General features: G+C 41.4%; 2 protein-coding genes across 2 annotated transcripts; one reads left to right on the top strand and one right to left on the bottom strand.

Annotated features, from left to right (window-relative positions):
- Positions 1-1,291: 1,291 nt before the first annotated feature.
- Positions 1,292-7,215, top strand: alg9 (ALG9 alpha-1,2-mannosyltransferase). The gene is made up of 15 exons (XM_053440837.1): positions 1,292-1,437; positions 2,625-2,760; positions 2,913-3,047; positions 3,250-3,320; positions 3,440-3,528; positions 3,734-3,869; positions 3,974-4,061; positions 4,289-4,394; positions 4,733-4,855; positions 5,212-5,366; positions 5,492-5,621; positions 5,724-5,871; positions 6,059-6,188; positions 6,281-6,411; positions 6,654-7,215. The coding sequence occupies exons 1-15, from the start codon at positions 1,298-1,300 to the stop codon at positions 6,775-6,777; spliced, it is 1,842 nt and encodes a 613-aa protein (XP_053296812.1). The 5' UTR covers positions 1,292-1,297; the 3' UTR covers positions 6,778-7,215.
- Positions 7,216-7,217: 2 nt separating this feature from the next.
- layna (layilin a) lies at positions 7,218-12,300 on the bottom strand. Its single transcript, XM_053440835.1, has 8 exons — positions 11,428-12,300; positions 11,265-11,285; positions 10,836-11,133; positions 9,609-9,766; positions 9,482-9,526; positions 9,339-9,401; positions 9,143-9,239; positions 7,218-8,618 (listed from the first exon to the last, which is right to left on the bottom strand). The coding sequence occupies exons 1-8, from the start codon at positions 11,504-11,506 to the stop codon at positions 7,907-7,909; spliced, it is 1,473 nt and encodes a 490-aa protein (XP_053296810.1). The 5' UTR covers positions 11,507-12,300; the 3' UTR covers positions 7,218-7,906.
- Between the last annotated feature and the right edge of the window lie 2,779 nt (positions 12,301-15,079).

The raw sequence follows: 15,079 nt of genomic DNA, 5'->3' as shown, positions 1-15,079 counted from the left end.
TTGCATGAATTTTCATAATTATATTAAATTAAAGGTTTCCCACACTGTGATTCTTGTAAGGCGTCAGAAGCCATACTGGGTTATTCTCTAACAATAGGTTTTTAAAGCATGTTAAATCATCCAGTAACTAAAATCCAAAATATAAAAGTAACTTTTAAGTAAGGCTGTCAGTATATGTAGTAAATTAGAAATTACAATGGTTTTCTCTGAAATGTGTATCAAAAGCAGCATAAAATGACACAGACACACACTCACAATAATGTGTCCATCTTCTTAATGTGCATAGTTTCTCATGGGAATGAGCAGTCTGTGAAACCTAGGGGATAGAGTGGCTGTTCTCCAACAAGAAGGTTGGCGGTTCAAATCTCACTCTTCCCCATCTGCATGCTAAAGTGTCCTTTACTGAACTCAAATTTGCCAGAACTTCAACCACCTAATCATTGCACAAAATCTTATACTATGTTAATTTAATAAACTAATTAATTAATTTAAATACAACAAGAAATTTGAAAAAAATTATCAAATTAAATGAATCCTGCGCAGTCCGCTTCGGTGCAGTAAGTGCGCCACTTCCGCGCAACACAATTATGAATAACTAAATAAATAAATAACAGAAAATAAAGGAAAATACATTTTCACCACTTTCTAATTTACTGCAAATTTGGTAAGAATTTGAGCATGTTAAAGCCCTCCAAAAGCCAATTAATTTGCCTGAATAATTATAATAATCCTTACAATTTAAATAGGGCCTCACTGTCTGTCAGTGCCTGTCAGTGCTCGGCCCTAATAGTCATAATCATATATGTTGTACGTGTTGTGACGAAGAATAAAAGTAGTTTTGCATTGACGCAGCTCTGTTTAACATAATCTGAAATAAGCAAAGCAAGTTATTTTAATGATGTTATGTAATTGTGACATGAAGGTGACTTAATACCCTAGCATTTAATTAACTTTCCTGGAATGATGAGGAAAATAAAGACAAAGTAATGAAATTGTTAATGATGTTTAATTGTGCGTTATTTATAAGAAGAATTTGTGTAATTTAAAGAACAACTTTTTTTTTTTAACCCTAGTGAATTTTTTATTTGTGATCCAACATTTCTTTATATATGTTGAATTGTAGCTGGTTAAATATATATGTTTGATACTTATTAATACAGTACATATATATGACCAGAGCTTCATGCCTTCTGCTAAACAATACAGACAGAAATGTCCCTCAGAGCCTGGTGCGCTGTCAGTGACCGGACAGAGACGAAAATGAACGAAGTCCGCCTCGGGAGCATCGTCGGTGAACATGGCGGCCAAGGCGCTCCGGCAGCGCAGCAGGCGAGGCGGCAGACAGGACGCGAACAGCGTGAACGTCTCCGCCGAAGCCCGGACACCTAAAGAGGAGAAAGGCGGCGACGACCCTAAAACCACAGAGACCCGGCAAGAGTGAGTACGAGCCCGGGGGAGAGGCGCGAGACTTCCCGGTGCGACAGGCTCCGTTGCCCGGTCTGGCTGACAGCCTGAGCCGGTTGCAGCTAGCTAGCTAGCTACCGTGAAGTTGTGGCTCTAAAACCCCGAAAACAAAGACTGGAAACGTTCAGCTGACATCCTGCAGGGATGCGTTTGCACAGCGCCTTCATCTGCAATGGCTGCTCGGTTGGGTTTCCTCCTCAATACTAATATTCAGCTGCATCGCTTATGTTTTGATAAAGCGACACATCGCAGCTAAGTTACCATGTCATTCATTCTCCCACCCGTCCACAGCCAGACTTCCCACAGCTGACCCCAGTTCAGCCTGACCTCGGACACACTCAGGTTCACTCTTCAGCAGGGATCTCTGTTGTTGATTCGCTCCAGTGTTTTCAGGGACGTGTTCAGTGTGTAAGGTGACGTGTCTTAGTGACAGGGAGTGTGAGGATCAACGCTGAGCTGCAGCTCATCGAACTAATCAGATGGTGGCTGTGAACCGGAGGAAACACTGGCAGACACAGATCTGAGATTATCACAGTATTTATAAACATGAAGGGAATTGGCTCTGAAACATTCCTATCTAAAGACCGAGCTCACAGCTGTCCACATCTGGGAGGGGATTATAATGATTATCGATAAATAATACTATTGTGGTATTATTTTAAATGATTATCTTCAGCAAACTGCTCATGCAAACACATCTCTATGTATATGTATGTGTATGTGTATGTATAGCTTACAATGTGCACATCCTTCCTCTCTGCATATTTATACAGTATTTAAATATTTATTTCATCATCTCTTCTTTGCATAACTTCCCATCATATAGAATCATGTGACTTGTGTTCATACTTTACCTTTATGGTGTTAGTCATGAGTGTTTCCAATATACAGCTTATTCTCCTTGTGTATTTCACATGCTATTGTACTGTGCAGCCCGGACCATCCATCACTATAGTTTTACTATAACAATTTAAGTACCATTCTCTAAGTTATTTGTTCTCATTCATTCCGGCACATTATGCACCACAGCATTTATGTACTTTCAGGTCTCGTAAGACCAGAATATTTTGATGTTTTTATAACATTTGATACTGAAATGGATTTTCATTATGCATTTGTTATTGCTGGCTGATTGTGCTTTGTGTGTATTTCTGTAACAGGTCAACCAGTCGCGGGGGGCAGGTCTGGGCTCCGGAGGGCTCCACTGCTTTTAAGTGTCTGCTCTCTGCACGTTTCTGTGCAGCTCTGCTCAGCAACATCTCAGACTGCGATGAAACCTTCAACTACTGGGAGCCTGTGAGTACAACCCACTAGTATAAGAAATCCACAATATGGCGTCATACATGTCCCTTCCTGGGATTTTCTAATATCTGTCTATAATTTTCATCTCATACTTCCCTTCTTCAACTGCTCATGTCTGTAACTGTTGTGTTCACTGTTTTTTGCAGATGCACTACCTGCTGTACGGCACAGGGATGCAAACGTGGGAATATTCTCCATTGTACGCCATCAGATCGTATGCTTACTTATGGCTACATGCTCTCCCTGCTTGTTTGCATGCCCATGTTCTACAGACAAACAAGGTAACAATTCCAAACTTCCTATCATTTCAACATTTGTTGTTCTATGAATCTGCCTTATACTTGTAACAGTATATAGTCTTTGTTAAGAATAAAATATTTGTATCAGTAAAAATCAGTGACTGAAAACCATATCTGAATCCCACAGGTCATTATTCTGGAACGTGTGCAGTGGTTTCAAGCTTGTGGTATAATTGTGTTGTAGGTGCTGGTGTTCTACTTTGTACGATGTGTGTTGGCCTTCACCTGCTGTGTCTGTGAACTCTATTTCTACAAGTGAGTTTTATCTTCCTCTAATATGAAAGTTGACGTCCTACTCACTTCCTTGGCGGTCTGATACAGTATACAAAGACAAAGTGAACCATTTGACCCGTGTGTGTGTGTATGTGACACAGGGCAGTTTGTAAGAAGTTCGGCTTGCACGTGGGCCGTCTGATGTTGGCATTCCTTGTCCTCGGCACAGGAATGTTCTGCTCATCTGCAGGTTGGTCACATTTATTCACATAGTTTATTGATACTGTCTTTCTCTGTATGTTGTGTATCTTGTTTCTCTATTCCAGCCCTTTGTGGTTCTTAACATTAACCTTTACCATAGAGGCGTTTCCGGCCTGTGATGGTATTTGCAGTACACGGAAAGAGGTATTTTTGCTTACAATTTGTCCCCCTTGTCTTTTGCTCTTTTGCCTCAGCCTTCCTACCTTCCTCATTCTGTATGTATACAACGCTGGTTGCCATGACCGGGTGGTTTCAGGACTCAACGCCGTTAGCCATTGCAGGTGTGGCTGCCGGTGCCATTGTCGGATGGCCGTTCTCTGCTCTGATCGGGTAGGGTTGTAAACTAAAATACAGAGTTGTCCGCAATGCTTTTTCCAGATAGAGCTGTCAAAATGTATTGCTCCTAAATTGGTTCTGGTTTATTTGATCTGCAGGATTCCAATTGCCTTTGACCTGCTGGTGATAAAGAGGCAGTGGAAAGGTTTTATCACCTGGTCGTTCATTGCTCTGACTCTACTGCTGGTGAGAGAATTTTTAGAAACGCTTCATAACAAATTAGTAGAGCTTATTTTTTTACTCCCTAATATCGATATTGGCATAAGCCCCCCCCCCCAAAACAGCAGTAAGGCCCCACTAAATCTGTATTTCTCATTCATCATTCATTTTTTTATATTATGCTAAATGTAAATGTTTACAACAAAACTGGCTCAGCCACCTTCCCCTCTGTTTATCCTGTGTGTCTTTCTAAGGTTCCACTGGTGGTAGTCGACTCTTTCTTCTATGGAAAACTGGTCATTGCTCCACTCAACATTCTATTGTACAATGTCTTCACATCTCATGGACCTGATCTTTATGGTAATTATACACAAGAGCACAGACGTAATGAAAGGGTTTATTTATATCACGTTGGCGAATTTTTTTTCCTTCTAATTTGTTATAGAGTTTAGTGTTTAAGTTTTTATTCATTTAATAACTTATTTATTTATTTAATCAGTCTCACAAAATATCTAAATAACTGAATACAGGAAACTTTGTCTCTTCCACCAGTATTCAGTGTTTTATCTTAATAAAATGTATGGTTATATGTTTTAAGTAAATCATGCAGTAACTATTCACTTATTATTTTGTTTTTATTGTGCTAGCCTTTACACCAGTTGTGACCTTTTTTATGTTGTGTGTTGTTTCATTTTCAGGTACCGAGCCGTGGCATTTCTACTTTGTAAATGGGATCCTGAACTTCAATCTGGTGTTTGCTCTGGCGCTGTTTTCACTTCCACTCACCGCTCTCATGGAGACACTGTTACATAGGTTCAATGGTGAGAACTCAGGGAGGAGAGGGGCCCTAACCCTTAGCAAAACTATGAATGCATGTTAGTATACCTGGGAAATAGACTGAGTTTTTATAAGAATTGATTAGAAGTACTCTGTTCATTATTTCCTGTCACTAACTGTGAACAGATGCCAACTGTTAAATTAAAATGATCCCCATCCCAATTGATGCTTTTCTGTACCCAAGTCCTCTTCAATACTGTTTCATATAATGTATATTGAAAAAACAAGAATTGAATCAAATCTAATTCAGCGTTAAGAGATTATTCTGGCTGAGATCCTAATCTTCTGAGCAGCATCTCTTGTGATCACATGTTCATGTGGACTTATATGTTTTCTACAGTGCAGAACCTGGGCCGTCCTTACTGGCTGACTCTGTCTCCCATGTATCTCTGGATGCTGGTTTTCTTCACCAGATCTCATAAAGAAGAACGTTTCCTCTTCCCCATCTACCCTCTCATCTGTCTCAGCGGGGCAGTAGCCCTCTCCTCTCTACAGGTGGGGTTTGACATTTTCATATTTAAGCTTAAACCACAAAAGAATAGTCTAATCATTGGCATCATCTGTTTGAGTCATAGATGTGCCGGTAAAGTCAGTTTACTTTTTTTTTTTATTCCCTGTAGAAATGCTACCACTTCCTGTTCCAGCGATACCGGCTGGAGCATTACACGGTCTCCTCCAACTGGCTGGCTCTAAGTTCTGTTGTGGTCTTTGCAGTGTTGTCGCTGTCTCGCTCCGTCGCTCTCTTCAAAGGTGCGTGTGCACAAAAGCTCTGCTCTCCTGAGACCCAGTGTCGGACAACAAAAACAAGAGTTTAAGATGGATGAAATGAGATATTGCCCTCTATGTCTACAGGTTACCATGCCCCTCTGGACCTGTACCCAGAGTTTCACCGCATTGCCAAGGATCCGACTCTTCACTCAGTCCCTGAAGGCAGACCTGTCACAGTGTGTGTGGGCAAAGAGTGGCACCGCTTCCCGAGCAGCTTCCTACTGCCACACAAGTCAGTATCCAGGATATTGCATTTGCGCAGAATCTTGAAATCCTTCTCAGTCCTTTTTCTTCTACTGGGACTTGACATATAAATGCTTTTCAAACACATCCAAGCAGAGATTACCTTTTTTCCCCCCAGATTTAACTGTATACTCAGAGTCAGTCAATTCCTGATAGATACTGTTTCTAATCTCCAGCTGGCAACTGCATTTCATACAGTCTGAGTTTAAGGGGCAGCTGCCTCAGCCATACGCCTCCGGTCCTCAGGCCACGCAGCTCATCCCAGATAATATGAATGACCAGAACCTGGAGGAGCCAAGTAGATATGTAAGTCACTCAGAAACGGCCACGTTTTTTGATGCCTGGACAATGTATTTAAGAGCATTTGCATGATATTTTTGAATGTGTGCTTTGTGCAGGTGGATATCCGGCAGTGCCACTACCTAGTAGACCTGGACTTGGAAGAAGAGACACCACTCGAGCCACGCTATTCAGCCAACAAAGAGGAGTGGAACGTCATCGCCTTTAAGCCCTTTCTTCAAGCATCAAGGTGTTTTCCCAAACACAACATTTACACAAAGAAGTTTAAAGATTTTAAGGTTTAAAAAAAAAAGTAAAAAAGTAAAGGGTGAGAAACTGATCAAATTCAGCTATATCCTTGGAGAATTTTAGTGTCGAGCACATTAACTGACAACAATGAATATAAAACCAATTCTGATTCAGCATCCCCACTATTGTTTTCCTTTTCACTTCCTTTTATCCTGAGACTGACACTGTTTTATTCTCTCTCAGGTCTTCTCCTCTCATCAGGGCCTTCTACATTCCATTTATATCAGACCATCACACCACCTACAGGCGCTACGTCATCTTGAAACCCCGGCGACAAAAGCAGCCTCGTAAGCGTACACACGGCTGACCTTTGAACCTCAGCCCCGCCCCAAATCCTGACCACAGAAATCAATGACTTCCCCTCGACAAAACTGGTATTTGTGTGTGATTGTTGGACGTGTTTGGAAGTATTTGTCTCGTGAAACAATCGAAGATATCGGACCCTTTAAGGACATTACGTCTGTGTGTGTAATTGAATGCATTATAGTTGACGCAAACTACAAGATTTTTGCCCAGGACAGGCCGTTACACACAAATGTCCTTTTTTTATACGTCACTTGAAAACGCGGCCTGGAAGAATTTTTCTGAACAATGTGTCTGTGAAATCTTGTAGTGTTTGCTCATCTGCAGTTGAACAGTGTTTTCCTGTGTGTGCTGTTGAGTGTGAGCGTTTAGATGAACAGAGTCAATAGTTTGTTCTTAATTTAAGTTGACATGAATAAAACACGACTGACTGTGAATACAATCCTCGTTTCCACCGTAATCTCATTTTATTTGAAGATGTAACAAACATACAAAGCACTCTCACTTACAGGAGAGATGTCAAGGCATTAGACATTCAGAATAAATAATATCAGTATGATGATATATTTGATCATTCTCCTCGATATCATGCCGTTACTGTGGTCGTGCTGCAGGCGCTCGAGCTTAATTCACTGCATGACCAACTTTACTCTCAATAGCATTGTTTGATTTACTTTAAAAGAGATACAAGACTATTAAAAATAAAGGAATGCGTGTATTTAACAATATAACTTCAGGACATCTTTCAGTTTAAGGCCATGTCAGAACACACTTGTGTCTCATTCTGTAAGAGGTACCCTGTTTATATCAGACAAACTAGGGTGTGATTAACACAGTATCTTCAGGCACAAGTGATGGTCCAAGACATCCATAGATATTCACTAGAACAAGGGCAGCATGACAAGGCCATGCAAAGAGGCTGCTTTAAACTCTCACACACACACACACACACACATTCACAAAATCATTTAAAATGATACAGCCTCAAAATGTAATATTAACACCTCGTACGGGACCTAAAAGTTTTTAGAAACATACCAAACAAACAATGATAACCACGTACATGCAGTCTTTTGCTCATGTCCCAGTCCACAACTTTACATACACACACACAATGAAGGACTTGGAGAGAATCAGTAGCTTTCTCTGTTGATCCATTCTTGTTCATTGAAGTATCTTCTCCCACCGTCAAGATTCAGGCCATTCCTGTAGGAATCCGGATTGGCTTGGAAGGACTTTCGGTTTCCGTACGTACCGAGGCAGGTCTGGTAACTATCTTCCTTGCCGTTGCTGATGTACGTCTGATAGAGGTCAGCTTTCACTGTTTGACTTCCAGGCCTCAGTTTGGGATCATAGAGGTCACTCCCTCCTCTGATGCTGCTGTCATACAGTCCGTGGTCCCCGTACGAACTGCTGCCGTAATGCTCGCTCTTTGTCGTACGACGACCCAAACTCCTGTCATAGAGCTCTCTGTGCCCGGTGCGGCCCAGGCTGCCGTCGTTCAGTTCCCTCTTTCCTGAGCGGCCCAAGCTGGTGTCGTAGAAGTCGCGGGTGCCACGGCGTCCGAGGCTGAGGTCATTGATGTCGAAGTTGAGGAAGCAGCTCTCCGTGCTGGCAAGAGTCACAAAGCCGCTCTCTGTGTCCCGACCCCCCAGGTTGTCGTAGTCGCCTGTGGGTGTATCAGGAGAGGAGCAGAGAAAGGAGGTGTTTTTGGTTTGCGGGCGAGTTGAAACCAGGTCATCGTCCTTCTGGGAGTGAATGACCTTGTAGACATCAGTCGGGGTTGGGCTGGGGCAGAGGCCCGGGTCCGTCTGGCAAACCTCTGATTTCTGCTGTTTTCTCCTTCTGTGTCACAGAGAGAAGCACAAGGTTAACAGAAGATGTTTACTAACTGTTTTCCTGATGTGAATCCAAACAGATGGATTTCATGATCTGAGACAGAGGTGTCTATTTTAACTTCACAAGGTTTTGGGTCAGAAAATATTGTGTGTTTTTCTTTTCTTTTTCTACTGCATATATGACCTAGTGTTTATAAATCTGCAGTTTTTAGATCAGGAAAATATTGACACACGTAAGTCAAATATCTAATAACCCCAGACTGATCCTTTACGTTTAACATGAGGTCACAATATTTGTGACTATTGTTTCCTATGTAACAAAATAATCACATGACAACTGCATTACACATATGATAACATAATGCCTGCAGCCGATCTGTTCACTGATGAATGGATTCATATTTGAATTATGATTGAACAGAGATTACCGAAGCTCACGTTTCAATTAGTGGTTGTTGGAATTGTTTTCAACTTATGTTGAATTAAAACTTGTATTTGTCTGTAGTCCTTTGCCTTGTTTCGGACCCTCACCGTGTGCCAAGCAGTTTGAAGCAGCAGACTCCAGTCACTGTCAGCAACAGCAGTATCAAGGGGATGGTGGGAATGATGATGTAAACCAAGTTCATAGCTTAAACAAAGAGATGGAGAACAGAGATGGAGATTTAGTGACCGACGTGGTGTTTGGATCATCTCTCCTCTGCAGAAAAAGTCACCAATAGCAATCAACCTGTTCTTCTGTCCTGGTTTTGGTCAGTTGGATTCAATGGCAGCACAGATGCAGGGAAGACATCTGTAACGAGAGTCATCCTGATGGTCAGACTATGACTCTATATTCAGCAAGTATCTAAAACCTCTACTGAGCAGTCTTACCTGTTTGAGTGGAGTTAGGAGAGGGTGATGGATCCAGTGGATTCTCTGAGAAGAACATGAATCCCAGTCAACTAAGTTCAAGCATTTTCAAAGAAACATAATTCTGAACAAGTCGTAGCAGTAGTACCTGCAGTGTATTTACAGATGAAGTTGTTCTTGGTTTCGCAGTTGTCGTCATTCCACTGGAACATGTAGAGTCCGCCCAGACCCGGGGGTGCAGACGGCTGGTGATACATCACCACACACACTTCGTAGCCGCATGAAGGCTCGTCCCAGTGCCAGTGCCTACAACGATCACACACATGAACAGAGTCCCTTTGTTTCAAAGCTTTGTCAATGGACATCTGTACAGAATTTACATTTTCAAATTTCGAAATGTCGGTAAATAGATCTGTAGCACCTAGTGTCAAAAGCCGGAACTAATAATGTTTATAATATTAATAATGATTTGGATTTATATAGAGCCTAATAAATACATTTTACTAACAAAGAACAGAAAATAAGAATAAGAGTACTTGCTCATCGTGTAATGAAGAGCTGACAGCTGGTCTCGAACCTGGTCTGATTTTGTATTCAAATATTCTTGATCAAATGGTTCCTCATTTAAATCCATTCCCACTGTATAATGAAGGCCAAGTCGTAAGGATGCTCGTGTTTGCAAAGCATTAGAGGTAGTCTGCATCAGAGTCAAATTAGCTTATTACAGAAACACATCTACATCTGAACAAAAGTGGGCCATTAAGAAATAGACAAGTACTAACTCTTCCAAGGAATCCTAATCCAACATGTTTATTTACATTATGCATATAATTAAGAAAACAATGTCAGACAAATTTAGATTTTTTTTAACTCTCAAAAGCAAATTAGTGCAGGTCTAAAAAATTCTTCAGACCAGTGGTTGTCAAATGGTGTCTGCAGACCAATTACAATTATCATGCTATATTGGTATTCAATATCTGGGGTATATTTGAAATACATGTCTACTATCTTTCTAAGACATTTATCTTGTGTTGCTCTTTTAACTAAGTACAAGTGTAAAGAAATATGTTATGTCAAATTGTTTAAAGGGATTTATATGAGGGGGCCCCCGGAATATGTTCTATCTTGTAAGGGTATAGACAACAATTACTATCTAAAAACTCGATTTTTGTAGAATGCTATATTTAGAATCTATCTCCAATTTGCTGGTAATGAGACCCTTCATTATACCCTTCAGGGGTCCACACAAATGAGGAAAGCCTCTCCTCAACACAATTCGTCATTGGTCAAGTAAATTTGACATTTTACTTTATTGTTTTAAAGATCTGTCATTTTGACCCCTTTCAATTTCTTTGACCCTCTAGTCTATACACACCTAAATGTGGACTTGCTGCTGTCCAGCCAGTAGTACTGCGAGGAGCAGTCCGAGTTGCTGTCCTCGCCTCCTCCGTTGCGCCGCAGACCAATCCAGAAGTCTCCATCCGTCGGGCGCAGCTCTGTGATGAGCTGCTCTATGATCTTCTGCTCGGACGCCGACTCCACGCTCAGCAGCTGCCCTCCGTCCCGTTTGCAGGCGAGCTCGGCCTCGACAAAGTTCAGCCTCCGCCGGAGCTCGGAGAAATAGGCCAGCTTGTAACAGGGCCTCCCTTTTCCTGCCTTGCACACACGCTGACCTACACACATACACACACTTTGTTACACATGATGTGCACTGATCTATTGGAACTTCATACACACGACTAAAGATACGGGATTAGTTCTGGAAGTTGTATTAATATATTATTTGTAGCAGTATGTCTCCTACCTCTAGCTTCAAATATATCAGCTTCATGGGCAGAAATCCAGTGTAGAGTCAGGAAGGCAGCATGTCCATCAGGAGACCAAAGACAGATCCACAAGTCAATCCAGAGTTGTGTTTTTCTGCTGTGTTTTGTGTCTTTTTGTGTGTATTGTGCGTGCAAACGTACCTGTGATGAGGCTTGTGGCTGCAGATGGATCAAAAAACAAAAGCAGCAAGTGACAGATGACGATTGTGAGCAGATCCATTGGTAGGATGGAGGGATCTGTCGTAGTCACCAGTTCACCACCACCTCTTGTATTTCAGTTTAGTCTTTCTCATGCCTCTGTCTGTTCATCTGTGGAGCTCAGGGGACATAAACTCTGCTCCTGCTGCTGCTGCTTCAGGTGTACGAAAAATGCTCCGAAAAAAAGGTGGAAACTCAGAGAGAAAGCAAAAGAAGTGCAAAAGATGCAAGTCTCCTTGTGTGTCTGCTGGGGGAAGGAGTCTGTGAGACAGAAGGAGGAGCATGAGGAGGAGGAGAGCCGACTGTGCATGTTTGGGAGGGGGCTGTAATCTGTTAAGAGCAGTCTTAATGATTGGGAGAAGAGGCTGCATCGATTGGGAGACATCTAATCATGCAAGTGCTTCTCATCGTAAACGCTGACAAGAGGCAGATTTCACTCCTTCTTTTATTACTTAAGCTCTGGGTATTATCGTTACCAAAGTGTTACATGAAAATGATCCCCTCTAACTCAATCAGGAATGTTTTAAAAATATTTTCCCTCGTTTTGTAGCTTATTAGGTTTCAGGACAGAGCAAGAGAGCGATAGCTGACAATGAGGAGGAGTGCTGGATCTTCCAATATAGCTTCAATCAAGCTATATTGAAGCTTGATTTTGAATCTTAAATGTTTCTCTGCATCAAACGATCTTTCGATTGAAGTTCAGATATTAATATCTTATCTTCTATCTGATCTGGACTGTGTAGGTGTGGTTTCATCGGCTTTGATTAGCAGAGACATTGGAGCAAAACAAACGTTCTCACAACTGTCATGACATCACCTTCCTACCAATCAATTTTCATTCACTTCAAACTGCATAAAATAGGACAGACGGAAACACAAATGGAGAAATTGAGATTCTCACAAAAACCAAGACGGTGTAGTTTGTTTTCAAGGATGTGTTGGTGTTGGATTTTTCTTCAGGGGCTGAAGTGGCTAATGTATAAATGTATTAGACAATACCTAAACATTAATTGCTATGGTGCAAATTACAATCATATAAGTCCTTGTTACATCCGCCATGCAAGACGGTTATGTTTTCACCCTGTCCATTTGTCTGTTTGTTTTTTCTGTCCGATTTCAGCGAAACATGATGGAAGAAGGAGACATGGCCCAATAAATGTCCCATTACATTTGACCTGGATGTGGACAAATGGGTGGATCAAGGCATTTTTTTATCACTTTGTTTGATAAGTGTGGTCTTTTCCGTTTGTCTAAAATATTTTCCAGATTTCTCAGGGAATAAATCATGGATCTGAATGAAAAACATCTGATATATTTAGAGGACTGATGACTATGAATGTGTGTAATTTAGTGCTGCCTCAATCTAATTTAAGGGGATTGTTAATCTAATGAATGGCTATTTGCCATTATTATCGGCATTTAAAATATTTTTGATTTACAAAACTTGAATAATATAATTTCACCATTTAGGGGAAATACTCTTATTTGCTTTCTTGCTGATAATTTGATGAATACCACTTGCATGTCTCTACAACAATCAGACATATCACAGTATATGCATTATCTTAGAATAATGATTTGAGAGGTGGAAAACAGTGAATTAGCTAAATCTTAAGCAACTATTTAATATGCTTTAGTTCAGATTAAACCATAGACTTTATATAAAGATGGACACCCACTATCTAGAGATGAAGCCGAAATATCTTGAGTATGAACGCCGCCATTCCTTCACACTTGGAGTAAGAGTCAGCACAATAGCAATTGGTGGAATGGAGTGGATTGGACAAAAATTACAGAAACCTTCTTTTTAGTTTGGTCCATGTCCCATTCACTAACTTGAAGGAGGAAGGATTCGTGACCTATACTGCAGCCATCCACCAGGGGGGCTTTGTTGACAAGTTTGATGTATTTCATAAACTCAGTTTGGACAAATTACCCAGAAGGATATTTGACGTTACAGCTTAATAACAAGGAAAACCTCCTCCCCCGTCTGTAATTTGATAGCGGAGCTTCAGGATCAGCAGAAACCTTGCATGTCAGCGTGACCTGCTTTTCTGAGCACAAATTGCCGGAAAAGTGTATGTATGCAGTTCCTAATGGTAGTAATTTCTAAAATGGCCCATAAGGTTGATTTAGGGATTGCAGAGAGACGGATCAGCCAGAGTTTAAACAGTAGGATGCTTCATCAGGAATATGCTGCGTGTGCTTGCGTTGAATAGGGAGTGAGGAAGAAGGGGGAGGGGGGAGGGGGGGTGGGGTCAGTGAGGCTACCCTGAATATATATATATATATATTTACGCTGTCTCCATTGATGATGCTTTATCCAAACACTAATCCGTTTAGGTGTAGATTGATTCAAGTCGAAAGGGTTTCAGCTTTGTGTAAATTGAAGGCCCGGGACAGGACGTTTGCATTATCAGCTGATGCTCCAAACAATAAAAAGACAGAGCGGCTCATGAGTACCCCCCGCTGGGATTTAATAAGGAGTGGTCCTCGGTTTACAGCATCTGAGACCAGGAGAAGGTTTCATTCAATTATGCCTCTCCCATTCGTCCCTCCTCTCACACAGTCTGTCTTCTTCTGTCTCTGCCTCCCTTCCTCATTCCGTCCACCCCCTCTTCCCTCTCTCCCAATTAGTTAAAGGGAAACCAAATGAATGCTCCCATGGGAGGCCGCTACATCACTGACCCGACGCACCACCACAACACACACACACACAGACACACACGCACACAAGAGGTTCACCATGTCAGAAAATTAATGTTGAAAATTCCCCACTGTTCTGACATTTAGCCAATATGCCTTGGTAAAGAGAATTTCTAAATGTAAGTTTTCACTGAGGCAAATGCGTAATGGTCAAACCGATCCCAGTTACAGAGTAAGATAACACGATTTGAAGCCATAAACTGGCTCGGAGTAAAATGAATCATTCCGTGGACAGTTATTTGTGGGCTGTAAAAACAGGGCCATGAACGTCAAACTCAGTTCATCCCCATCTGAAGGCCAGAGAGGGGAAGAAAAAAACCTAATCACCCACCAAAACAAGAACTTAACTTTCCACTAAATCTAATTTGAATGATCTGACTCGGCCCACTGCCAGGCCGAGTGTCCGCATTGCGTAGGGCGGCGCAGAGAGCTGGAAATGGGCCCTGAGTCACTGACCTGAGGGGGAGCAGGACGGCTCCCTCAGCAGAGCAGCGTCCATAAAAGAGTTTTAATGAAACCTTTTTAAGTGCTGTAGTAATTCTTTTTCCCCTTTTTGATGCATGTGTGGAAAAGGCCTGACAGAAGAAAACTATAAAACAAGCTGAAGTTGTACGTCATGTAAATTATGATAATAACAAATTCTACTTCAAATCATTCTCTGAATGTTCCCCTGCATGGAGACAATGATCAATGTGCAACTTACGAAATACTGAGGTTTGGTTTATTTTATCTCTCTCATGCAAGGTTTTGAGGGACCTTTAATGTTGGTCGCTGTTATTTTAGGCTGCTGTTTTCTTTTTTACCTCCGACATGGAGTTTATGTTTTTGGTTCGAAGGATCAGACAAAAAAAAACTTTACGTTTTGATGACGTTTTTGACGCATCCGGAT

This window comes from Pleuronectes platessa, chromosome 15 (assembly GCF_947347685.1).
Source record: "Pleuronectes platessa chromosome 15, fPlePla1.1, whole genome shotgun sequence".
In the NCBI taxonomy this organism is placed as follows: domain Eukaryota; kingdom Metazoa; phylum Chordata; class Actinopteri; order Pleuronectiformes; family Pleuronectidae; genus Pleuronectes; species Pleuronectes platessa.
The sequence above is the reverse complement of the archived record's forward strand: the minus strand, read 5'-3'. Positions and strand labels throughout refer to the sequence as shown.

Excerpts from the sequence above, each read along its gene's own strand:
- alg9 (XM_053440837.1), top strand. The coding sequence starts at position 1,298 with ATGGCGGCCAAGGCGCTCCGGCAGCGCAGCAGGCGAGGCGGCAGACAG. Across the intron at positions 5,872-6,058 it reads AGCTTCCTACTGCCACACAA|CTGGCAACTGCATTTCATAC; the intron begins GTCAGTATCCAG and ends TCTAATCTCCAG. Across the intron at positions 6,189-6,280 it reads TGGAGGAGCCAAGTAGATAT|GTGGATATCCGGCAGTGCCA; the intron begins GTAAGTCACTCA and ends TGCTTTGTGCAG.
- layna (XM_053440835.1), bottom strand. The coding sequence starts at position 11,506 with ATGGATCTGCTCACAATCGTCATCTGTCACTTGCTGCTTTTGTTTTTT. Across the intron at positions 11,286-11,427 it reads AGCCACAAGCCTCATCACAG|CTGATATATTTGAAGCTAGA; the intron begins GTACGTTTGCAC and ends CTGCCCATGAAG. Across the intron at positions 9,240-9,338 it reads AAACCAGGACAGAAGAACAG|CTATGAACTTGGTTTACATC; the intron begins GTTGATTGCTAT and ends TCTTTGTTTAAG.